This window comes from Poeciliopsis prolifica, unplaced genomic scaffold, assembly GCF_027474105.1.
Source record: "Poeciliopsis prolifica strain line A6 unplaced genomic scaffold, Auburn_PproV2 SCAFFOLD008, whole genome shotgun sequence".
Taxonomy (NCBI): Eukaryota; Metazoa; Chordata; class Actinopteri; order Cyprinodontiformes; family Poeciliidae; genus Poeciliopsis; species Poeciliopsis prolifica.
In genome coordinates this window covers 4,671,702-4,697,476 of record NW_026562383.1, presented here as the reverse complement: position 1 = coordinate 4,697,476, position 25,775 = coordinate 4,671,702, and the positions used below count along the sequence as shown (strand labels likewise).

At 40.9% G+C, this 25,775-nt stretch overlaps 1 protein-coding gene across 2 annotated transcripts in view; it reads right to left on the bottom strand.

Annotated features, from left to right (window-relative positions):
- sugt1 (SGT1 homolog, MIS12 kinetochore complex assembly cochaperone) overlaps window positions 1–24,574 on the bottom strand; it is a 30,230-nt gene extending 5,656 nt beyond the window's left edge. Inside the window, exons 1-11 of one of the 2 annotated variants that reach the window (XM_055032928.1) lie at window positions 24,456–24,574; window positions 24,311–24,359; window positions 23,236–23,326; window positions 22,581–22,650; window positions 22,079–22,149; window positions 18,325–18,378; window positions 17,225–17,253; window positions 17,015–17,037; window positions 14,428–14,524; window positions 12,485–12,592; window positions 1,431–1,521 (exon numbers count right to left, since the gene is read on the bottom strand). In XM_055032928.1, coding sequence (XP_054888903.1) covers window positions 1,431–1,521; window positions 12,485–12,592; window positions 14,428–14,524; window positions 17,015–17,037; window positions 17,225–17,253; window positions 18,325–18,378; window positions 22,079–22,149; window positions 22,581–22,650; window positions 23,236–23,326; window positions 24,311–24,359; window positions 24,456–24,469 — 697 coding nt within the window. In that variant the 5' untranslated portion in view covers window positions 24,470–24,574. The remainder of the gene's footprint in view (window positions 1–1,430; window positions 1,522–12,484; window positions 12,593–14,427; window positions 14,525–17,014; window positions 17,038–17,224; window positions 17,254–18,324; window positions 18,379–22,078; window positions 22,150–22,580; window positions 22,651–23,235; window positions 23,327–24,310; window positions 24,360–24,455) is intronic. The other variant, XM_055032929.1, reaches the window with a different exon arrangement.
- Window positions 24,575–25,775: the final 1,201 nt, after the last annotated feature.

Genomic DNA, 25,775 nt, shown 5'->3' with positions numbered 1-25,775 from the left:
ACATCTACGCTACCTTTGAAATGAAATAACCATGTTGTTTGTCAAGATAAATCATAAAAAGGAATTATGCTAAAATTAGCATACACGTTAGCTCACATTTCGCAAAAAACCTTAGAAATCTGTGGTTCCAATCTCATAAGTCTGTTTCTTTAATGAAAAAAATAAGACAATTATGTGTGAGAAATAATCTGTGAGTGAAACATGATGCTGGCTAAATCCATTTTTACCCATTTTTTTAGCCAGAGTCTCTTTCAGTACTATGAAAATATGTGATCTATATATTCTTTTTGTTTGTTTTTGTTTTTTAAGAGAATTGTCAAACGAGGTCATTTTGAAGGCGCACACATTTAGGTTATTTAATTTCCCCTTGAAATCAATAAAAATATTTTTTTGAATTGATTTGAATTTCAATTACACACCCTGGGCTCGGCCCTCCACACGTCCACCCATTTACGCCGGGCCTGCTTTTGGCAAACTTTATGACATTTTAAATGTTTCTTTTTATCCCCCCAGAAAATCTTTCTTCCGTAAAGCCCAGGTTTAGTAACGTCCCTGTTGATGAAACAAGTAGATTCTAATTTGAAATAAGAAATGTTAAAAACAGAAGCATCCCTTTCCTTCTTCTTCTCAATTATGCCTTAGTTAGACTCAACAAATTACACTGAAGCGTGTAGTTATGTGACAAAATTCAAATGACATGCAACTATCTGAATCATATAAGGAGAGGAGAAAAAATGGCAATCTTTGTTGGAGTTTATCATTAATGGTTTCCTTAGAACACGCCCAGCAAGGCTGAACGAATAAACTCATGGGGCAAACAATCACCCCAAGATTTGATTTCTGTTTTCTCCGAATGTAAAAGCGTCCGCTTATAATCCCAGCAAGAGATGGAGAGGCAGAGCAGGACGCGTAATCCAGACGCAGATTTACATAAATACGGCAGCAGACAGATTCAGGCCAAGTCTGGACATGTTTCATAAAAAATTTCCAAATATCATGTTCGAACGCATCACAAGTTAAAAGCGGGCCATGGTAAACAGGGCAAAAAAAAGAAAACTGGGCTGCCCACTTAACGACGACTTTGCCTTCCCCACCGAAACAACAACGTGCGTATTTAATCCCGTCCGTAACAGGAACGCGTGGGCTGAAATACCGAGCCGCGCGCCGCCGCAACCTTCCCTTTCCCTCGCCGTCACGCTAATGAAAGACTCTAGCAGAGCCCGACTGCCCACTCTCATTTTAGAGAAGAACAGACAAACAGGAGCTTATATTGATCTTCGCGCAGAGACGGAAAGAAACAAGAAGTGGTTCAGGAGGAAGATAGTGAGACAGACTGACGGGAGTGGAGACAGGAGAAGAGATACAGATAGATTAGAGTAAAACGAAAAAAGAAAAAAAAAACAGCGTAAACATCGAAGCTGAGGACTGACTCGGATTGAAGTGTTTGATGTTGGACTCCTGTCCTTCTCCCTCCAGCTTCTCCCATCTGATGGCGTCCATCTTCTTCATCTTGATTTCCACCTAACAAAAAATAAAGAGTGAGGGACAGAAACACACAACGTTTGACCAAAAGTGGATGAAAATAAGCACAACACATCGGATCATTACTGAGGCCTGAAAGCGCGGCTTGTTTCGGGGAGCCACGGAACAACTTAGCCTGTGAATGAGTGAAAGGAAAGGAAGAAGGAAAGAAAAAAGGAAAGAAAGAGAAAGAGTTGGAGAGAGACACCGGGGATATGCGGGGGCACAGCTCAATCTCCGACCTCACTGACAGACACACCGCGCTAACGAGACGCCTGTCAGCCAGAGGGCCGGTGTGAGAGACGGGGCACCGGCGAGAGAGAGAGAGAGAGCGAGAGAGAGGGTGGGGGGGGAAGAGGCCGCAGATCCTAATTCCACACAGCAGCATTTGATCCGAATTGTTACACACAGAGAACACACAGTAGAGGAGGAAAACAATGCAGCAAAGAAAAGGACACGGACACTGAGTTGCACTGACATGGCAGAGGAGAGAGACCCCTCTCCCCTCCTATTAATGCCGTGTGCATTTTGACACACGAAAGACAGATCCGGTGATGTCGACGCAATTAAGGAACATTTCTGCTCTGCTGGGCGACATGATGATTCATTTATGAGGGTGGAGGCAGATGGTATTGGGGGGCGGGAGCAGATCGAGGGGAACCGGGCGGTGCGATGGCTGGTAGAGGTGATGAGGTAGCGCGCGCGATGTGGCTGTTGGCCGATAGACTGCTTTGGTACGCGTCGTCACTTTCTGCTCCACACGGGGGCTAAAAACGGAACAGCTACCGCGACGAACCCCCGGATCTGCTCGAGTAATCACTTTACAGGGAATTTGGTTTGTGAAATTTTAAATGGGATATTTGATTTAAAAGGTTTAATGCAAATAGCACCTCATATTTAGCTAAGTAAATAGTGATATAGGCATGGAAAATCGCTCAGAGTAACATTTTTAGCTTCAAGTTTCTCAATTAATGCCTCAACTTCCTCACAAGTCATATATATCCTGGTTTCCCTGGTAACACTGGAGGGCTCGACTGGTACATAAAATGACTGCTGTCATCCCACACGACTCTAATGCATCGAAATATTGTTCATCACTCTGGCAAACACACAGAGCCGAGGAACGACTGGGTTGGAAACCTTTGAGCTCAGCAATAAGTATTTTTAGCAGCGGGGCCCAGCGAGCGACACAGCCGCGTCAAAATCTCAAAATCAACATGAACTGCTTTTTAAAAAAAATTTTTTAAACCAATAAATGACAGATCCACAACTTTAATTGCTGATGTGGAGAAAAAAAAACTTGAGGGTAGGGCAGCGGAGGCCTGTAAGTTTAGGTATTAAATATGCATTCATGTAGCGTTTAGACCTAAATCTGGTTTTTAATGCGCTGTTATTTCCTTATCAACCATTTACAGAGGAGCAAGAGGTTCCTAGTTAAGTTGGTCATTCAACTTAACATGAACTGTGTTGAAATCTACAGAAGGATATGGAAGACATTATTAATACATAAACACAAAAGGCAAAGATAAAAATATGCAATTAAATTAAATATATATTTCTTTGACTTGTCAATTTTACTCGCTGAAGTTGTTGCCATGTAGATCGTTAAAGACAGGCAGTGGTTTTGTGATACCGGAGAATTAGAAAAATAACATCTGGCCTCAGTCTGCCTACATGTTCACATACTGACCATACTATCTTGCTATTGTGCTTCCAGCCATTTCATCAAAGAGGCTATAACCCGTCTGTCATCACAGTTTATTATGTCAGCATAATAAACAAACAGACGGTGCTCAGCCTGGTGGGGGTGTAGGTATAGCCTGGTGGTCTGCCAGGCTTATAATACACAGGGGGAAACCCTGTAATGTCTATGCTTTTATCTTCAAAGTTTGGCAGTCAAGAGACAGGAAGTTACACCAGAATGGGGCTAAGGAGATTGGTCGAAATTCAACCGAGCTGCAGTGATTGGTCACTGACTGTACAAACTGAACTTTGATTAATTTCCCATTAAAAAGAAATGCTGTGACTTTATTCTTTTCACTGCTTGAATTAAACATTGCTGTTTCAACAATGAAACGAAAAAGAATCAAAATGAATAAAACAACGATTTGTAATCAATCCAAAGAGTAATCTGACAGGAGCCATCTCTCTTGAAAGCACAGAGTGTTTGAGAAGCTAACTTAAGCTAATCTCGGGGTTTTGAAGCAGCTTCACACGAGAAATCTAACATTTATTAAAGCTTTCGACAGACGCAGCAGCCGCCTGAGAAGGCGCTTTGGTTCCCGTCTTATGTTGTTTCAAGAACTTTACGATGTAGGAAAAAAATCCAGATTTCATTCCTCACAGACCGACTTGGTGTGATAGATATTTCAAGCAGTGCTCGAAATTCTCACACCAGCAACAACATAAAGAGATTTTATTTTTTTGTCATCTTTTGTCGTCTAAAAAAAAAAAAAAGAATACTCTCCACACCGAAACGACCAGCTGGTGCCGTTTCTGCTCCCTAAATATATAGGACGCTTTACGTTTGGCAGGAGTCAAGCCGCGGCTCCGGCTGCGTGGAGGCGTGTGCGCTGCCATGCGTGCTCCTGGGCCATACAACATTAATCTCCTGCCACATCCGAGTTTTCTGCCTTTCAAGGGACGTGGCAGGCCGAGCAGCGCGCGCGTGCGTGAGCCGCTCTCTCTCTCTGTGTGTGTGTGTGTGACAGGCGAGGCGACAGTCCTTAAAGGGATGTGACAGCATAGCCACAATCGGGGGGCCACCACCACCAGGACCCCAGGGGCTGGACTATGCAACACACACTGAGATACAGGCTATTTACAGAAGGGACCCGTGTCACTTGTGTTTATAAGCATCTTCCCCACCGAGTTTCTAACATAACTCTTCATCCAACATCTTTAACCTCTTTTTTCCCCCCAGATGTTGGAAGATTTCAAACAATCTCCCTAAAAAGAACAAAAAAAGAAACATCAACATTCTTAGACACTGACAGGCGGGCAAATTAAAGCGGGGAGGCGGCACTTTAGTTATTTGCAGGAAAGAGATGATTTCGGAGTAGAACGAGTGTGTGCACGGGCATTTTTATATCCGTGTGTGTGTGTGTGGAGCGCATCAGCCGTCTGTTCTGATCAAACACACTGGTGTGTAATTGGCTCCCCGTTGTCGCGGTGACCCCTGCGGTTGGGATGTTTGTTGTGATGGGGGGACGGGAGGAGGTCGCGCTGACGATAATGTGCCACAGAAGACACCGACACACACACACACACACACACGCGCAAAGACGGAAAATAGTTTAAATAGCACAAGTGTGTTGAACGATTACTGCTCTGCTTCTGCATTCATTCATGTGTGTGTGTGTGTGTGTGTGTGTGTGTGTGTGGGTACTCTGAAGCCCAGCTTAGCTTCCCCCTGCTAAGTTGTCTTTAAAGACAGCGAGGAGATGAAGCGTAAACACAGTGCAGGGCAGCCTGTTACAGTCAGACACTGGTTGAGACTCAACAGCTCAGAGGGCGATGCTTTTTTTTTTTCCTTCTCCTTCTTTTATTTATTTATTTTTGTAAAGGGCTCGTTAGGGTTGCATGCCAATATAGGGAAACTCGACTTGCTGCTGCCGCTGTTCATTTGAGTGTTTTTAGCCCCCAGCCGGCCGCTTCGCACGGGGCTCCAAAAATGTTAAATGAGACACGCATGAAGAAAACTCCGCGGTCAGTTAGGGTCTACGGTGCTCCACCTGTACGAGGTGAGGGGAAGTTTTAAGAGTTTGAATGCTGCAATTACCTGCAAGTGGTTTTCTATGTGTTTGGGTGAGTGTGAGAAGGTGCGCCTGTGGAGCCCACTGGACCTGTGAACAAACAGTCCAGGGAGAGAAGAAGGGAAGAAAAAAAAAAGAACAGCTTCGACGCCCGAGTTTGTAGGTGTTTAAGTAAGCCAGAAACGTAAGGAGTGACCGGAGCTGTGCTGCTATGACTGTGGGCGTGCAGGGAATTGACAAAATATAGAAAGACGGGCGAGGGAGCAAACTAAATAGAAGGAGTCCAAGTCCATCCTCAGCTGCAGCTGCTCTAAGACTGAGCCCTTGTTTAAGCTGCAACCCACGTGCACCTCTGGTATGCAGTGTCTGCTGTTGCCATGGAAAAGTGAGGAAATGAGTGAAAAGGAAGGTTGTTGTTTTTTTTAAGAAGGGCCAGCTCCTGTGCAGGTCAGCCACAGCCGATAGAGAGCACACAGTATATAGATGTCGGGTTACGCAATTTTCTGCTTCAAATTTCTTTACAGCTTCTACTTTATTTTTATCATTATTACTATTATTTGCTAAGACCTCACATACAGCGTGTGCTTTCGAGTTCGTACATCCCCGCCTCGTCCTTTCGCTCCTCCGGTGGGGTTGCTGTCAGACTGAACTATCAGAAATGCTTTCAGCCTGTATGTGAGGACTAGAACTGAACCTTAAATGCAGCAGAGTAGCGTTCACTTCACCGCAGTTAATAATTTCCGAGTATCAAAGTGTGCAACGCGATCAAACGTCTATAAGAGAAGTGAGATTTTGCAAGCTATCAATATGAAACAATGCATTTTCATGGGAAGTATAGGGTAGCCGTGGCTACCAGGGTTGTAAAGAGTTTGAGTTATTGTCTAGGCACCTGCTAGACAAGATTTTAACACTGGTTTAAAAAAAAAAAAGAAAAAACACAATGCACCAGTTTTGAAAATAATAACAAAAGTATGACAGAAATAGAAATGGCTTTCTGCTATGAACACAGAAATGAAGAAAAGTACAGCCAAGATTCAGGAAGACAGACTGAGAGAAACTTAGAACACTAATTGAAACATCTTTTAATACTAGACACATGACGGGGTGTAGCCGTTGATGTATGAACTGAGAACTGAGCTGACTAAGTGGCCAAAACACGAAATGACCAGGTTTCTTTGACCAGATTATGTAACAATTGTACATAACTGACTTAATAATCTTATTTAACAGCCTCTCCTTATGAAGACCTTATATACGTGTACATGTGTTGAGAAATGACTTCAAACTGCCTCGCTTCATTGTAGCAAGGAAGCTCCAAGGACCCAGGCTTCATTCAGACTTTCCTGTTTTTCTCTGAACGCTGGCAGATTTGAAATTCTTGTTCACAACCGGATTACTTTCTGAAAAATGCATGTTGGGCTGAATAACTCTGACCCTGCTCCTCACAGAAAGCTTGAAACCATCATCCACCCCGTGGTCTGCTCTACACACAAATACATATTTTTTACCAGCTAAGTTGGCACGAAAATAGAGTAGTTAGTGCGAGCGAGGTACAGACCTGACCAGACCTTCGTTGCAGCCGAGGAAACCAAAACAATTGCGAACACGTGGAAAACGGAGCCCATTTGTCGGCCATGTTTATTTTCTTTTTCCCTCTGTTCTTCCTCTTAAGACTTTTTTTTTTGCTGGCAGAAGTAAAACAAATAATTTGGCGCTCTAATAACACCACCGACTGGTGTGTAAACTGTCCTCGCAAGAATTGGTGCAAGAGTTTGTTGAACATTTCATGCGAGTCTGAATCAAGGGTCGTCAGTGGTGTGACAATTTTGCGAATGTGTGATTCCCTTACCCTCTTCTGCATCATATTCTTTTTCTGCTGCTCTCCAATGTGCCTTATTTGCTGTTATTTTGACTGCTACCTCCATGTTTTTTCCTCTCCATAGAAAGTGCCTCTGATGTTCTGTTTGACTTCCTGGATGAGGGAACAACTAATCGTTCTGCCGCTTCTCCTTTCAACAGTTTCACTTTTCACAAACTTGAAAAACTTAAAACTCGGTTCATCCATTTCCTTCTGAGAATCCACTCTGTCCTCTCAAGCCGCCCCCCAATCGGCCACCTGTACTGAGCCCTGTTCTGGATCTGCTGAGGTTTTTCCTTTCCGCTGTCGCTACATGCATGTTCAGTATGTAAAGTCAACGCCCATCCATGCTGCAAGGCGATTAGTTCATTAAATTTGACCAATAAACTGAGCTTAATGCACTGATTGATAACTAGGATCAACTGGAATGTATGTGTGACTTAAGTAAAATGATTTTTGTTGTTGTGAATTGGTGCTACGTAAATAACCTGAATTGAATTTCTATTCATCTCACAAAAATCTGCTGAACCCACGAACTTTTTGAACAGCGCTGAAACTTGAAATGATGTATTCGGAGCTTTAGCTATTCTGGTGTGTTCGCCTCTTCAAATATTAGATGAGAAAATGGAATCTGAGGCAATGAGAAAAAAATTAATAGATAAAAAAAAAAACTATATTTGTTTCACCTGACTCAGCAAAATGTTTTCCCATTTCTTAAACCACGACTTTGATACCTTTCAACTCTCCTTGATCTCTTTTTACTTGTGAAGTCATCCTCTAAGCTGCTAACTGTGTTATGCGCTGTGATGGCTGTGGTAATAGGACTGGAGGGAAAGTGTGTGGAATGGAAAATAAAGGAAGAAAAAAAGAACTTTCGAAGCCCCGGAGAAGTAAAGATCAAGATTGCTGCAACGGGAAATCTGATACCTTTGAAGCAAACTGCATAGAAATCCGCTAAAAGATTTTCCCTCGGCACGGTGCATCCAAGTGTAATTCTCAATCCTCGGCTGGGTTCGCGGGCTTCGATAAACACCACATCAAGTGAAGTTCTCTCTAATGAGGAGAAATTTCAGAAAGTGCTAAACGAGCAGCGATTGATTTCCCCCTGACGTTTCCAGACGTCTGCTGTGTGACTGCCCAGCGGTGTTACGCCAGGGGGCGGGGGGAGGAATCTGTTCGCTGGGAAGTGATTTGATGTTTACAGGTCAGCGGCGTGGCCCGCGGGCGTTCACAGAGTCTTAGTCACCGTTTCCTGTCTGCTGGGCAGCGCGGTAATCGTTGCTGCAATCGAGCACGAGACAAGTTAGAGGCAGACCTGGCGTGTTTAACCACACAAAGCCTCGCATTAGCGCAAGCCGCCCCGCATCTTTAAGGCTCGCTTCGTGTCGGAAGCTAGTTTTCCTATTTTCTCTCCCACCCCACTGCCACAGTTTCTGTGAGAAACTGCCTTGAAGAATAATAACAGTGAAAAAAAGAAAAATAGGCTTGGACACATCTCTGATCTCTGACGTCTCCAAGTCCATTTTATGGACAAATTAGGACAGGGGTTTTCTGTCTTATTGCGTCAGTAATAAGTTGCTGCAAAGTCAATGTGAAGCAAAAAAGGCTTCAAAGGCTTGTGATCTGCAAAACAAACGCCTCTACGGCCGATGCTCATGCTGCTCGGATGGCGAACGACGCTAAATGTTCTAAGTCACACAGAGCTTCCACATCACTGCTTTGACAATTATATAAAAAATACAACAAAAAAAAAAAACATGGACACACACACGACTTGATTTACCCGTTTTCTCATTATAATCAACCATTTCAAAAGAGGCTCTGATGCACTCACTTTCCTCTATGTAGGTGGTTTGTGTATCTCAGACAAATTCCTTTTTCATTTCTCATAAAGGTCGCCTGTCTTAATATAGACCGTAACATTATGCTTTCGCAAGAAATTAACTTTTTCCTCTTCTCCGTATGACTTGGTGTTGGATTTCAGTTTGATAATTGTGTCAAAATGTGTAGAATATTCTCAGTGAACTTTTTGCTGAAGTTTCCCAGTAGTTTCACGGTGGTGGTGTAAATATATATATATAGACACACACACACACACACAACTCCTTCGGGATCCTGCTTTTAGCCGTTTCTTTTTTAATCAGATCTTTCACATCATTAACAGTTTATAGAACTTTTGTAAAAATTTAGCTTACAAATGAAGAGTTTGTTAAGAGACAATTACCTCCCAGAGTCAATAAGCAGCTGCGCTACTATTGGCAACAGCAGCTGATATTGAGCGTTTACAAAGTCTGGCAAAGAATCTTTAAAGTCTTTCCAGAGAAATTGTGGTCCCACTCTCCTGTGCAGAATTGCTCTAATTCAGCCATATTGGAAGGCTGCTAACTCTGTTTGCTGAAGGTTATTTCTTCAATATAATGGAATGAGATACACCATCCCAAATGTTTCACTTTAGTTTAATTACTCCAAAGAATGCTTTCCTAAGTCTTGAAGAATCTTCAAAGTATTTTTGGGGGGTAAATGTGAGACAAGTCTTTATTTTGTCTTAAGTCACAAGTTGTTTTTTCCTTTTAATTCTCCCATTGAGGTCATTTTTAGGATGTCATCACACCGAATAGTCTGGTAGACTATGTTTGTTTGGGGGTCAAGGTCACAACATTTGTTACATCTTCAGCTGTTTCAGTCAAACGGCCCAAACCCTTTGAAAAACCTGCTCACCTGAGGTGGCGCAGCACCAAGAAGGAACGACAAACACTGAAAGGAACGACACAAAAATCTTCAGAAGAAGTAATGTAAACAGTCGGTTATATAGAAAAAAATGAGTGGTTCTAGGATCTCTCTTTTGTCTTTGGAAAAAGACTACGAACCATTTTTCCCGCTAGCACTCACGTGTTTGTGAATGCACCACATCATAGTCCGCTTCAGACTTCTGGAGTGGTCTCCGGTCCGCTTCCATTCATACTGCATTCAAACTGCACCAGGCATTTAGGCTTGTTCATTTTTTTTTTTTGTCCACACCAAAGTTCAGTTGCGCATCAACACCTCCCGAAACAAACCGGACTTAACTGGAGTTTGATTACAGCAGACGAAACAGGGCAACTAATGGAACCAAAACAAACGCGAGAGCCTGGCGCTAGCAGGACAAATAGCCTATAGGCTACTACTAACCACAAATGAGAAATCCCACAACAGTTAAAGTGTCGGTCAGTGTCATAAGGAAACGAGGAAGGGAAAGCGCCGGAGTCGTTTCCTTCATTGGTTCTTGGTGCAGCGCCTCCACAGGTGAGGGGTGAACAGGTTTTTCAAAAGGTTTGGTTTGTTTGACAGTGTGAAAACGAACCAAACTATCTGAAAAATTTGAAAATGTTGCAATTTTGGTCTCGAATTAAACCAAGACTACCGGACTATTATGTATGAAAACACCCAGAGAAGCAAAAAAAAAAAAAAAGAAGCAAATCTGTCGTCTTAAAAGAATGCAGTTGAAGAAGATGCTGTAGTAGAGCAGAGCTCCATGTTGCTGGGTTGGGCAAATCAATGCCCTGGTAGAGGAGGGGAGGAGGAAAAAGATCTAACATTCACAGCCTTGATGATTAAAGAAAAAAAGTTGGATAAAATCTGCTTCTTGATCTGTGGGGCTGAAACCTGACATTGGTATAAATCCTGAATCAGCACATTCATTAGCCCACATCTGTAACACACACTAATTAGAGCACAGTTAAAAAAAAAAAAAAAAAGTAGCAAAAGTAGCCATCCTCCTCATTAGGTCAGTAATCGCCTTAAAGAGTGCAGAGGAACTTTCAATGGGTAAATTATACTAGTGCATGTGTGTTTGTGAGGGAGGATGGATTTACACCTTCACTGATGTCTACACAGAAGCTGCACTGTATACAGTAAGAGTGGATTTCCCCGTTTCCACTGTAGCTTCAGAAAGCTTCAGCAGCATTAAGGAATTAAAGGTAGGGAAAGCCTACTTTATTCTGCTTTAATTTATTGAAGATATTAAGAAGCTGATCTCAGCGCAGCAACCCCAGTAATTATCAGCCATGGTCCCAGTAAGCAGCTTAAACTCAAATCAGCATGCTCTTTTCCCGCTTTAACGTTGTTTTACCTGACAAAGGAATTAAAGCACCTAACAGAAAAATAAAACAAAATGAAAGGCCACAGGTAAAAAAAAAAAAATGAAATGTCCGATTAATTGGAGAAATTTCTCACTTTTTTCATCTTTCGCTAAGACAAAAAAACGGAGTAACTCACGTCCACATTAACAGTGCAGCAAATAAAGCCCTGTCCTTCACTCTTAAATCCAACGCCTTTTCTTTTATACCTTAAAATAAGCTCACAAACCATCGCTATTGCTTCTACGTCATCAGCCATGTCTGTTTACTCTACATTGACGTCTGATATAGTGGACATTTACATAATTTCCTGTCTGAAATGTGAATGTCGGTGAGAGAAATCAGTTCGTGTGTTGCTCTTGCCGTGTGGCTGGACCCGATCAAACCTGTTACACCTACGTTTTGTTTGTCTGCTAGTCTGTGGTCTCAGGTTTTGAAAATGGCCGACAATCGGCGTGTTGTGTGAACTGGACAATAAGGAAACGAGGAAGGGAAAGCACCGGAGTCGAGCCTTCAGTCATCAATAGAAAGAGAAAAAGGCCGGAAGAAACGATAAACCAACAAATTAAAATTAGGTCGTTAACTTTCATTTACTGTGCGATTAACTGATTTATTGTTTATCGCGACGGGCCGAGACTCGCGTCAAATTTGCGCTTTGTTCGGTCTGAAGCCTTTTCATCATGACGTGTCTGAATGTCGCCTGGCTGTGTTCACTCTGACCTAGAAAAAAATAAATAACAAAAGCAGGCTGTTATTTCCCTCTTTGTTCTCCGGCACACTACAAAACCTCCATGTGTCTTTGGGTTGGCAGGTGACAGTTTGGCACAACGGGGTGGGGTGCTCTTTAAGAAATAAAAAAAAACAAAAGAAAGACATTCTAACATCAAATTTACAAAAAAAATCTTCAACGCCTTTCCAAAAGTGTTGACCTTTTTCACCTTTGTCATGTTACAGCCTCATTCTGTGATGCATTTGATTGAGGCTGCACGTGACAGGACAACACATAGTTTGGTAGAAGTAACACCTTACTGCAATGTGATGACGTATTTCAGGTAACAAGTATAATAAGGGACTATAATTCCAAAATTCTCAAAAACATATTAAAATTTGTGGCGGTGTTCTGGCAAAATGTGAAAAAGTTCAAAGGATAAAATCGTTTTTGTACAGCGGTGCTGGACATTAAGCTCCACTCAGCACAAACGCACACGCGTGTTTAGCTACCCTGAAAGTGTTACCTTGGTGGAGAGGATCTTGAAGGTGCTCTGGTGAGGTACAATCGGGTGCAGGAGGTGGAAGTGGAGGTCACAATCTTCGCCCATCGCCATCTGTATCTGTGCAGAAAGCTGCAGAAAAGAAAAACAGATTTTACACATTATCTCTGGAAGAATTCATCAGCAACCAACTCGTAAACTCTCCAAGTGCGAGTGAGGTGATGCTGCTGCAATAACAAGACAATTACTATTAAAAGAGAACCAGGGCTGCAACGAACAACTATTTTAGCAATCAATTAATTTGACAATTTAGCGAGTAACTGGATTTTTTTTTTTAAACAGTTGGCTACAGATTTTTCCCTTTAACCACTTCAGCAGTTTACATATTATTAAAAACACATTGAAAGACGCACATTCACAAGAAAATAAAAAAAGTAAATATCTTATTGATATAGCATTCCCTTACTGAATTTGAACTAGGTGGAGCAAACACTGCCACCCAAGGAGTTTTGTGTAAAACACATTTACAAAGGTATTTTTTTAGATATTAAAAGCAAAATGTAAATTTTCTTGTACAATTTTGGCTTAATTTGTCCGAATATGTTGAGTTATTTTCAGCAAATTGCCTTTTTTGATCCTGTAGACACCAGGTTAATCATTTACTAAATTAGTTGATTATTTCAATAATCGATTTGTCACAATTAATTCCAATGAATTCAATTAATCATGATCAATAGAGCAATCCGATTAACCGATGCAGCCCTAAATTAAACAAATAAATATCCCTCGTGATGAAACTGTTGGAGAAACACTGTGATTTGATTTGACTGCTGCTATCAGAGAACGTGTAAAACAACACAGACGGCGTCAGCGAGGCTGTGAGAATTTTCATGTGATGTGGCTGCTGTGATCGTCTGGAGACCTCGTCCTGTCCCCTTCAGCTACACTCTGATGACCAGCGAGTGGGCGGAGGGGGCGAGGGGGCCCGCCTGTCATTCACCAACACTGTGGCTCCATTGCCTGTTCAAAGGGACACAACTTAACTTCTAAACGCTTAGAAAGCTACTTGGTTATAGACTCTGCATTAATATCACGCTGCGTCAATATGTGCCCAAGTCTCGGTCCACAACTAATGTTTTCCTAAAAGTCCCTACTTCTTATCTGGAACCAATGAACATAAGAACTTCAATGGGAATAAGAGCTTAGAAAGTGAGATAAAAGTTGCTTTTGGGCAATTCCAGCAAGAAAAAAAAGAAAAAAGAAATCACAGCTTTAATATTCATTTCTAGCTGAATTTCTGTGCCGTCTGTAGGTACACAGCCGCTCCGCGCTCGGTCGCGAGGGGAAAATAAGTGGAACCACCTCCTTTCATCTTTAATTTCTTTTGTATATACTGACCTAGTAAAAAATATATGAACTTATCTTTACTTGGCGCCACAAAGGGAGCTTAACGAGTGACTGTTATTCGGGGGGGGGGAGTGAACTCTCTCTTTTGAAACGGGGTAAACTCGGTTTGTTATTCTATTAGGAAAGACAAAGCCGCTCCCTGGGGTGCCCTGCAGTTACCCCTCAGAGAGACGGCTGGAAAGACTGAAACGAAAAGAGAAAAAGTCAAAGAAAGGAGCACTTGTCCCTGAAGGGCTCCGCAGCAGATCCGAGATCAGCTATGCCTCCCATCTACAGACAATTAGGAGGGTTGCAGAAGCTAGGGAGGGTAAATTGTTCTTAGATCTGTACTTTGGGGGCAATGTTAACAAGGCACCACTGGAGGCATGTTTGGGTCTGTGGGGAGGAGTGTGTCTGTGTGTGTGTGTGTGTACGTGGGTGTTTGCATCTGTGTGTGTGTGGATGAGACCCATCTAATGGGCCCCCCTGAGGAAACACTCCAGAAGATAACCTGTCTTTGTTCCGCGCGTACAGAGAGAAAAGCAGACCGTGTCGGCCTCCGTGCCGGTGAGCTTCCGTACCTCTCTTTCCGTGAAGATGACGCGCACGCCGTCCTTGGGAACGTTCTTGGCCATCACCGTGACGATGACTTGCGAGTCTGTTTGGTACCAGTCGTGCCTGGAAGTGACAGACGACACCAAGACTACTAACAGTACAAATGAGTATCAAATAAATAAAATAATTAAAAAAAAACCTGAAATAAATGGCAGAAGCTTCATCTTACACTGATAAATGTAGAAAAATCCAATCTTTCATTTGAGTGCATTGACTTGGTGGACATACTTTAAGGAATTATGGAGTTCAACAAAACCACAAATGGCAAAATAAATGCAAGAAAATTATTGTTTATTTATATTTTACTTTAAGCCTTTGGTGCCTAATCCAATCTTCCAGTTTCCAAGGGCTTAAATGCATTTAAGAACCCCAGTTTTAAGCCTCAGGCTGCTACTGAACTGCAAAAACACAAAAGCTTAGTACACTCGAAATAAGGCAAAACTCACCTATAAGTAACTTAGCAAAATATTGTAGCTTGTTTTAAGTAAATATTTCCTTAGTATTGATAAGAAGTACTGAACCCACTGGCACATTATTTCACTTTCACAAGACATTTTCCCAAGTTAAAAGTGAAATGATCTGTCAGTGGAACTGGAGTTGCACCGATCCGATATTAATATCTGTATCGGTTCCAATATTGAAGAATCTAGATTGGGTATTGGTTACAATCAGTTACAATTCCCTAAAGGCAGAAGGTTTGTGGCAGCTTATGTTTTGCATGCTTGACCAAAGTAGTCAACGTCTTGTTTTTATCAATTTCATTTTCTTGATCATTTACACTGGCCAATTTCTAATTGCACCAAATGAACCAATAAAGTTGTGTTGTTTTTACATTTTTGACCAAGATTGTGGAGCTTTTGGTGTATTTAAGTGGACTGGTACAAAGTTATCAGATTTATTTGTAATTCGATACAATTATCTGTCTATGTTTAAAAAAAACAAAAAAAAAACAAGAGAAACGTTTAAGTCAATTCAGCACTGTTTCTCCAAATTTGTTATCTGCCGATATTAATACACAGATATCGGTGTATCAGTGCATTCCTAAGTGGAGCTGGTACCTTTTCCATCAATTTCAAGGAATCGTTGAATTAAATCAAGCTCCTGTATCTTGCTGCTAAGTTGCTTGTTAGTTTTGTCTCATTTCAAGTGTACTAAAATATTTATACCACAAAATGTCTTGGTGAGATTTTGTCTCTTTGCAGGAGAGCCTGTAGGAGGAATAATATTTATCTCAACACCAAACAGTCAGCAGGACAGTAAATTAGATTAGAGACTCCAAAGCTCACTGTTGGAAAACAGCAGCAAAGAAATGGCAATGTTGGGGTTACTAAGTCGTAGTAGCAACCATCGCACGCCATCTAAATACCAAGTGGATGTTTGGCAGGCAACTTTTTCAACACATGTTTCAAGTGGAACAAACAATGCAGACTTGGAAAAGCAACCCTGAGCCTCCATTAAGTAAGGTGAGTTTAGTTGAATCTTTCTCTGCTGCGCAGCATCATGACGTCTCTGAAATCCCAAGAGACTTCAAATAAATACCCGGTGGACTCTGACAGGACACTGAAAAACAGCTGTCGTTGTGTCTTCTTGATTAGCATTTTTTGTCAGCTGCCCTGATGAAAACCCGACAGACAGCAAGGAAAGATTTCTGGGGAATAACCAAAACGACTCATATTTCCTTAAACAATCAAACAAAAGAGGACAGCAGGACATTGGTCGCTGATGAAATCCAGTCTGTTCTCGTAGCAGTCATGTGGGAACGTAGCCTTTAGATGTGATCTGTGCCTAAAAAGCACACGCTTTTCAGGATTCTAGTTTCTGAAGCTTTAATGAAAACGAGAATCCAAAGAAAGCCATTTCAAATAAAAGTTAATCTATGTCTGCATATTGCAAATTAAAACTTAAATTCAGCGCCATAAGAAGAAAATATTTACATCAAACTAAAAAGACAAAAATTGGAAATGTGAGGGAGAACCCAAGAGATTAATTCCTCAGAGACATCAAATAGTAGTCGACTAAATTTGCATTAAATTACGTCAAGCTCTCAGAACTAGTAAGAATTGGTCAAACAAAACTTTGACTAAAAATAAAATGACTGAATTGATTAGAATTTAGTTTTTAAAAAAAATCTGCTGTCAAAAGAAAAACTGGTCAATGATCTGTCCTGCTGGCACAAGAGGGTTGTGCAGCATACTGCCAGCAGGAGTGCCAATAATTCTGCCACCAGTGGTTTTGCTGCAAGCTGTTATTTTGCAAAAAATGTATTCAGACGTTGGATTTTTCTCAAACTTTCAGCTAAGCTTCTGCAAAAAAAGAGGATAGCAAGAAACAGTGCCAACACATTCACCCATGTCTGCGAGGGACTAAATTCAATTCATTCCATCTTTGCCATTTTAATATTCAACAACATCAATAATACAAGACATTCCACATGCCTACATCGTTGTTACACGATAAGTATGTAATGGAGAGCAGAGGGTTTGCATAATGGGAGATAAACAGCAAAAACACATCAGAAGAGGCCGAGATAAGGTATACTGACAGCTCACTTACTTCACAGGTGGAGCAGCTGGTGTCTGCCCCCGAGTCGGGAGGATAATTAGAGAGGAAGAAATGACAAAAACAAAATCATGAAACAATAAACAGACAAGAAAGAATTAAAAAAACACACAATAAAACAACAAGCTTCTTTCTTTACTTCTCCTTCAAAGCCATAATGCTGAGAGCAACACTGCCCCCAAGTGGCTCCACAGAGAAACTCACCGTGGCGTCGCTGCCGTTTTGTGTCTGAGCTGTGGAAAGGAGAGGAAGAACAACATAAACAACTAAATCCTCTGTAAGTGTTTTAATACAACACAGCCTCTAAAAACATATTTAAATACTCAGCTCCGACACCATGGGCGGCAAACGGAGGCGCCTCCACGCTCACCCATCCTCTCCACCGGCTTGTTTACTGGTCCATCTACGGCCATTCAAAGCCCCGTGAGCCACGCGCCGTTTACACAGCGTGCTATTATGCATTATTCACCGGCTTCTCCGCGTAGCTCACGTGTGTGGAGAGAGCAGGATGAGATGATAGGCGGTGCGGTGATGTCGCCTTAATGAGGTCGAGCTTGAAATGGGAAGCAAAGCAGGGCCTGTGGGGGGGCTTTTCGACGGGAGGCAGAACTTGTGTGAACTCTGACACTCTCTGTGCCGCATGTAACAGAGTAACCTCATGCCATATGTGTTAGCTTGTAGTAAACACGACGCCGCTTGGAGAAACACCTGCTTACAGTGTGTGCATAACTAACGTTGGCTCTGCTTGCCTTTCTTTCTCTGTGTGTGCGGGTGTGCGCGGGTTTGTAGAAAGGGGTTGCGTCTCACTGGAGGCTTTCGAATATCAGTGATGTGAACTCTGATAAATCAAGGCGCTCTTGTGGGTCAGAGCACGCTTCACACGCGGGTGTGAAGCGTGTTTGCCAAATCCCGTGCTCCCGTTTACTCGAGATAATCCGTAGGGCCGCGGCATCGACAGCAGCCCCGACGAGGCATGCGTCTTTCATCGGACAGAGTGGCGCTGGCTCCAACGTGGAGGGAGCACACGGAGCGGATCCCCTGCATATGTGCACACTCATTTGTTTGATCAGATAAGCTGATCCGCTCCCCGACTGCACCGTTTAGTTTCGTGTTCGACGGCAGCAGCGAACACAACCCGCGGCCTAATTTACAGGGAGTAACCCTCAGCAGAATCCTGCTTGCAAACACCCGATATGGCGGGGCATTTTACATTTCACCGCTGCCAAGTGCAGTTAAAGTGGACGCTAATAAAATGTCAGATGTAAGCATAATGTAAACTTTACTGATAAGTGAGCGATACTTACTCCCCATCATCTCCTCGCATAGTTTTATCCAGACTTCAAATGATTTGTCAGAATCTGCAAACAAAACAAGAAAAAGCATCGTTTTAAATGTTTTTCCCTTTATACATTGCACTGATTGCAGTTTTCTGGCTGATCCCCAAATACCAATTTTTAAGCAAAATCGACAATCTGCGATTCTGATTTTGACCGACACTGATGTTTGTTTTTGTCTTAAATTTTGCTAAATATGACAAGAAAGAGTCTATTGTTAATTGCAGATGTGCAGACATGAACTGGTGGGCCGGCCTGTCAGCCAAACATCTCTGAAGGAAGAGCAGAAGAGGACAGTGGCTGATTTTTACACCATTGCTGAGGAAGATCATGTCGATGGCTAAAAATACAAAGATTTCAGCTACATTTTGAGGGAAACTTAAAAGCTCCATTTCATATCTTAATAAATCACAAAATCTAGATCTGACCGCTCCATAAATTGTTGACTTCTATGCTTTTCTAATTCTAAGGTGGACCAAAAATTTGCAACAGGACACAAAAGACACAAAGGCAAGGATCCGACAGTATAGCACTACCAAATACTTTTGGTAGTAATGTGACTTATATTATCCCAACATCCAGAGACTATTGACCATCTCCACCTTGATCCACCTTTTGTCACCCCATATAATGCAGGCTCAGTCATTAAGTTTCCCTCTGTCAGTGTTGGAGATCTGGGTGTTTTCCAGTCTCCAGCACTTGAGTGTGATTCTAAATAATAGTCCAGTACATTCAGTCGGGGACCACAATTGTAACATTTGTTACACTTTCAGCTGGAACAATTCTCTCTCACACTGCTTTGTGACAATAGAATCAAATTCTTAGTAAAGCCGGTTACCCTTTATCACTTTTTTCTCTTTACTTATCTTTTGAAGAAAGTCAGAATCAATGACTTTCTTTGAGATATTAGAGATTTTTTTGAGATATTAGAGATTCTACAGCTCAGTGCAACTTTGGTTGTGCTTCTTTCCTTCCCAACACTGCTGGGTCTCCTGCTGTCTGCACCCTGGTGAGACCCTGACCGTTTCGGTCCATCTGTCTCATTAGCAAGTTTTGTCAATTCTGAAAGCTCTTCGCCATTATCATTTTGAAAGAGACAACAGTTTTTGTTTCGGTCACACACTCCTAAAGCAACGTAACAATAATGTGGCTTTCAACAACTGAAAAGATTCGTCTAACGAACATCTACTGTTGCTTTCACATGACTGAAATCAAACAGGCGCAAAGTAAATGTTTTAAATGTGAAACATTTACTTTGAAAGAGACGAAGAAGAAAGAGTTCACATTAACTGCATTTATGAGTCAAATAAAAAAGCACTTCAAGAGAAAACTTGACTCTAAGCAATGACGTGTGGGCAGCTCATTAAAGTGACTCTGATAAGTACACTTCAGTCAACATGCAGCTCATCAGATTTAAATTTAGTCTTTATGAACTAGCAATATGTAAACACTGAGACATCAAACAGGGTGATTTTATGCCAAAGTAAGGATTTCACTTTAGAAGTCTATTTTTTTCTGTATGATGTACCTTAGTTTTCTTTTTAATTATAAGTCTGAACTCTGTAATCTTTTTCATTGAAATTATTTAAAAAAAAGAGTATTTTGGACAAGTGTTTCAATTAAATTTGGAATATGAAAAATGCTTCTGAATAATAAAAAAAAGGTTAAAAAGGCTACATTTCATGTTTTCTCGTAGCCTTTTAGTTATCAAAACCTAAAACAAACAGAGTTAGAACGTTGTCAGAATTAATGGTATCAAAGCTATTGCTGCACTAAGCCGTTATGAAATATGAAACACATCATCTTCACTAAGCTTATCAATTATACAAGCCAAATCTAGAGAAAAATAAGGAAATCACACTCCTGAGGATTTTGATGAAGAACAGAAAACCAGACTGTCTCTTTCATAATCTTTGAAAGCGAATGCGCTTCATCTGGGCCAATATTAATATTGCTGTTACGGAAGATAATTATCTAATATGCTTATCATAGCCAATGCCGATGATAACGATTTATCTTTCATTCAGAGTTTCATGCATGCAGTGTTGGTGTATACTGCTAGCTAAAAAGCTAGCCTTACCTTAAAGCACTAAACATAAACATTAGATCCACTAATGCTAAAGCGCTATACCAACATGGTATTTAGTGGAAGCTTATGCTAAAACGCGATACCAACATATTATTCAGCGGAAGGTAATGCTAAAGCCCTTTAACAACATGTTTATTAGTGGAAGCTAATGCTAAATGCTTCCTCTATATATAGAGCATGGTATATAGAGGAAGATAATGCATTAGCTAAATGCATCAGCATTAGCTAATGCTAAAGCAGTATAACAGCATGGTTTTTAGTGGAAGCTAATGCTAAACGCTGTACCAATATGATATATAGAGGAAGCTAATGCTAAAGTGCTAACCATGTTGATACCCACCATGTGGCAATGACACAAATGTATTACCTGACTATATAAATTACCACAAGGTAATACACAATCTATTATCTTCAGGTAATACATTTGTCATCGCCACATGGTGGGTAACAGGGTAAATTTACTACTGGTCACCTGTACAGTTATGCTTCAGGAAGATATTCTTTGGAACAGAACTTTCCCTCATGGTTCCAGGTTTGTTACTAATCCTGTTATCGATTTAGCGTTATTGACCGCTGTGGGGCTTCGGTCAGAATGCAAGCAGAACATCAGTAGATTTTTGCAATGCATTGTGCATTGCAATAAATGTTTGCCACACCGCATCTAACTGAAAGTGTACAAAACAACCAAGTAAATTAGTGCTTTAGAACTGATCTGGAAAAATTCATAAAGAGGATGTTACGGTAGCTATAGTGCTAAAAGAAAAATTAGCTCAACTTCTGGGTCATATCTGATTTTTTTTTCTGCTATTCATTAAATGAATCAAGCCAACGCAAACTATTTCCCAATTATAAATGGATAAACCAACAGAGCACTGGGGCAATGTTTTTAATTTAACATCAAAAAGCTGCAGGACATATGCTTTGATTAATAAAGGAGGAGTCGGCAAAACATCTCAATTGTTCAAGTCAGATGATATGAGACAACCTTTCACAGACCTTCACAATAAGAGCCTCAAGCATAAACATTGATCAAGTTATTAATTTAAAAAACAGCTTACAGAATCCTCTGTGTGTATTCTGAGTGATGGTGTGTTCAGGGTACAGGCTGTAATTTCACTCACAAATTATTTAGTTGTCAAATCAATTTCTTTAATAACCTCACTTCTTATGAAAGTAATAATGATTTTTATTATGGTATTTATGTTACAGTCTTCATTCTTAGTGCAGCAAGTTCAGCCTATAATAATATTATCCATCAGTTTCAACACATTTGAATGAAAATGCATTAATACGGATAATTGTGATGAAATCAGCTATAACAGTCTGGACTCAAGGACACAGATTGAAAGAAAAAATGGGTTCCGACACTTTGGGATTTTAACATCTACCCACAAGCAGCAGTAAATTAACAAATCTTCACAACGACAGGCTCATATTCTGACGTGTTTAGAGAATCCAGCGACATATATACAAAACATTCAGTAAGAGTAAGCCAGTGGGATTTCTGTGCCCCAACATAGTAACAAATATTTATAAATTCAAAGCAACCATAAATATTCGCAGAGGCAATGAAAGACAGCAGGTGGTTTTAAGTGGATTCTGCACAAGCGGACAGCAGAAGTGGACCGAACTCACCGTCCAGCTGCTGACCCTGAGTGAAAGCCGAATGTGCCGACTCGTAGTTTTTCAGGTGGTACTCTCCAATTCTGGATAAGAGCAAAAAAAAAAGAAAAGAAAAAAGAGAGAAATTCTCAATAATAACTTTGAAAATGCGACGTCTTCTGTAAAATATGCGTAGACGTCTTCTTTAACGAAAGAAACTTCTGAGCTGCATGACAAGTTTGATTGGGTCAAACTTCATGTTTGAATAGCTTAATGTTTTATATTTGTTATCCTTCATGTTAGAAAGTGAAAATCTAACATGGATTGAAATGTCAAGGCCTTATTTCTGTAATTTTGCTGATCATTTCTTGTAGATCACAAAATCTCAAAATTACGCGTCTGACGTAATGTAAATATGTATATTATGTAAAGTCAGGCAACTGAAAATTCACTTCTATGTGCTAAGGGACTATTTATAGCCTCAAGAAACTTAATTAGTCAATTACACAAACATCAGTTGTTTTATTCTACGCACCCTGTTCGCATGAAGGCTAAAGGTAAGCTGGGTTTTAGCTGCTGCGCTTTCTTTGCATCATCAACGGCATCTAAAGAAGAGAAAAAAAAGGTAAATCATCGAGGCAAAGCAGTTATTCAACAGTAACTAGTCACTTTTTTAGCCAATTACATGGCAGAATTTAAGGACCTCCACCCGAGTTGGTAGAGAAGTCAAGGACTAACAACTAGTCAGAAATATTGTGCTAGAAATCAAACTAAAAACATTTTACCAATGATATCAGATGCTACATTGCTGAATATTAAGTTTCTCACTGTGCTACACAAAACTGACTTTTCAAATTTTGTGAGAAATCGGTATCAAGAGCTCATTCGATACATTTACAGAAATTTGTGCCACAGAATCAAAGTTCTTGGGCTTTTTAAAGCCTCATGGTAGTTAAGTTAAAGAAAAAAAAATCAATGCGGCTGACTTAAAAACTGTTCAATGAACAGTTACAAATTACAGAACATCTTAATAAAATCACTAAAATATGCAAAAGCTAAATGACACTCAACATACTAAATGGTGCGCGACTTTATTTAGCAAATAAATACGTGAGAATGTAGCTTTTCATATTCAACTACGACTATGGAGTAATTTTGTTTCCACCTGTGTGAAGGTGGACTTGACTTACTGCTGTAGTTTTTCAGAAGTATGTGGGCATAGGCACGCTGGCAGAACCACTCAGCATTGTCACTGTCTCCTTGGAGAGCCTCGTTAAGAGCCTGAAAGGAACAACGCAGCCTTTAGACAATTTGTCTTAACTTGGTTTCCATTTCAGGCAGAGTGTGGAAATAAAACTACAAACGCAAGAAAGGGCAAGAAAAACCCTCAACTCCTATAGCCACTTATTCTTCGCTTTGGTCAAACAAAAATCGTTCAAATTGCCTGAAGAGAATAATTTTTAATGTCTTAACTATAATGTTTACTTCAAAAAGTATTGTACACAGCACAGCTTTTTCATTTCCGAGATGCTGATGGTTACTGTGAAAGCACATTTTAGTGCAAGAAAACTCGTGATCTTTCCTAAATGGAAGCCATAATGGTTTACTAGATATTCGCCTTTAAATGGTTGGAAAAGGCAAAAACTCTTTAAAGGCAAATATTCCAAAAATCAAACATTTTTGTGATTTTGTGGGTCACAAGATTTTACAGGTTTTTACTCTGAATTGAGGGACATGGATTGCTCAGGTATTTGGCCAAAGCTAACGAATGATTTTGAAATATGAAATATCATGTCAACATTTAACATGTAATTGTTTTGAAAATGTTGCTAACACGCCTTTAGATAGGAGCTGAATATTGCCTTAAGCTCTAAATGCTGTAGCTACAGAAACAACCTGAAAAATGTCTCCTGGCTTTCACTTTCAGTTAAACTCAATGCTGAACGAGAGTACAGCTAACTAGCATGCTAACTTTAAAGTACTTAGCTACAACTAACGAATACAAAGTTATCACGCAAAGAGGAGGCGAAATGAAACGCAACGAGTATCCTTACGTCTCTGTCAGCCCTCTACTGCTTTCCAAAGTAGTGCTAGCAGGAAACATTAGCTAACTTAGCAAAGTTAAACCTATGCTAACATAATGTGCATTATCATGGAACGTCTCGGATAGCTGTACGGAACAGCTAGTCGTATCACTTTAACTTTAAACCAACAACCTTCGCCAGCAGAATTAAACCACACATGGAAGCAAAAGCTAATGTTTACCTCCAGAGCTTTCCGTGGATCTTCGTCAATGAAGCTATCGGAGAAGCTGCTAAAGCAAACACCACACACCCGGACTTCGTTAAATGAATGGGAAACGTTGCATTAAAACGAGCCGAAGAGAAATAAATACGTGGGTCTAACTTACCGTTCGGCTGCCATGGGTTTCTCCCGCAGACCCGCTCTGTGTTTCTCACAGGAAAGTTCTAGACGTGGAGAATACTAGAAAACGTGTTAGAGGCGACTGTCAGTGAACGCAACGGACGGCTCGACAACATCCGGTTACGTTGAGCTCTGACGCTGACGTTCCTCCTCCCTTTGGCCTGGAATGGATCACCAAAACACGAATTTACAGGACGGAGGGGGGGGGGGAAACACATCTCGCTGTGGCGTTTTAATCTGTCGAATCCTGAGTTAGTAATGTATTACTAAGGAAGAGGCAGAAAGAGGTGAGAGGTGTAAATTAAAGGTTAAAACACCAAGCAAGTAGAAGGTTTTCAATCTGAATAATGCTGCACAATTTGATTTGAGGTTTTAAAATAGCAAAAGAGGGAAATTTTGCAATCACTATAAATAAAGAGGATGCTCAGGCTTGTCCATTCTTTCTTTGCCCTGTCGTCTCCCACATCAGTCCCCAGAACCAGCCTTTTTAAGTCCCTGTAATAAGTCTCTCCAATGCACAGAAAGTTTTTCACAAGTAGAGAAATTCCAACATGCCTAAGTGAACTCTCTAAAAAGAGAAAAATACCCATTTAAAGCAATTCGCCAACATACAAACTTTACTGCAGCAAAGTAAGGAAAGTTTAGTCTTTTCTGTGTTGAGATCATGTTTTATGGACACTGACTGCAAATAAATCTCAGCAAGTAATTGATAATTGCACAATGAATCTTTTTAGAGGCAATCATTGAACGTTTTTTGAACACCTCTGTCTTGAATATAGAATGCTAAATGGCCTGCTCTTTTATAGCACTTTATCAAGACAAAAGGCTCAAAGCGCTTCAGACTAGATTCAGTCATTCACCAATCCATACACTGATGGTGTGAAGCTACATCGTAGCCACGACTTACCTGGAAGAGTGACAGAGTACCACTGGACTCTCTGATCACCACTAACAGGCAAGGCGAGTGAAGTATCTAGCCCAAGAAAACAAGGACCAAGGACAGATTGCACGTAGGATGAGCCCCTACCAACAGAGGTGCCGCTGTCCAACACCAATTAAACTAATTTAATTTAGTCAGTTAAGACGTTTCGTCACACAATTTCTTTGAAGTCTTCAACATTGATTCATGAGTTAAGGAACACAGCCAAACTGTGCTCAATGTGCAACATGCAGACGATCAATTCTGGACCGTTTAGACGAGATACAAGTTTGGGGTGACGGTCCAATGTTTGGTATAACCTTTGTCTGTATTAATGCTTTGGAGAATTTACTCTTCGTTGGAGAATTTACTCTTCGTTGGCTGTTT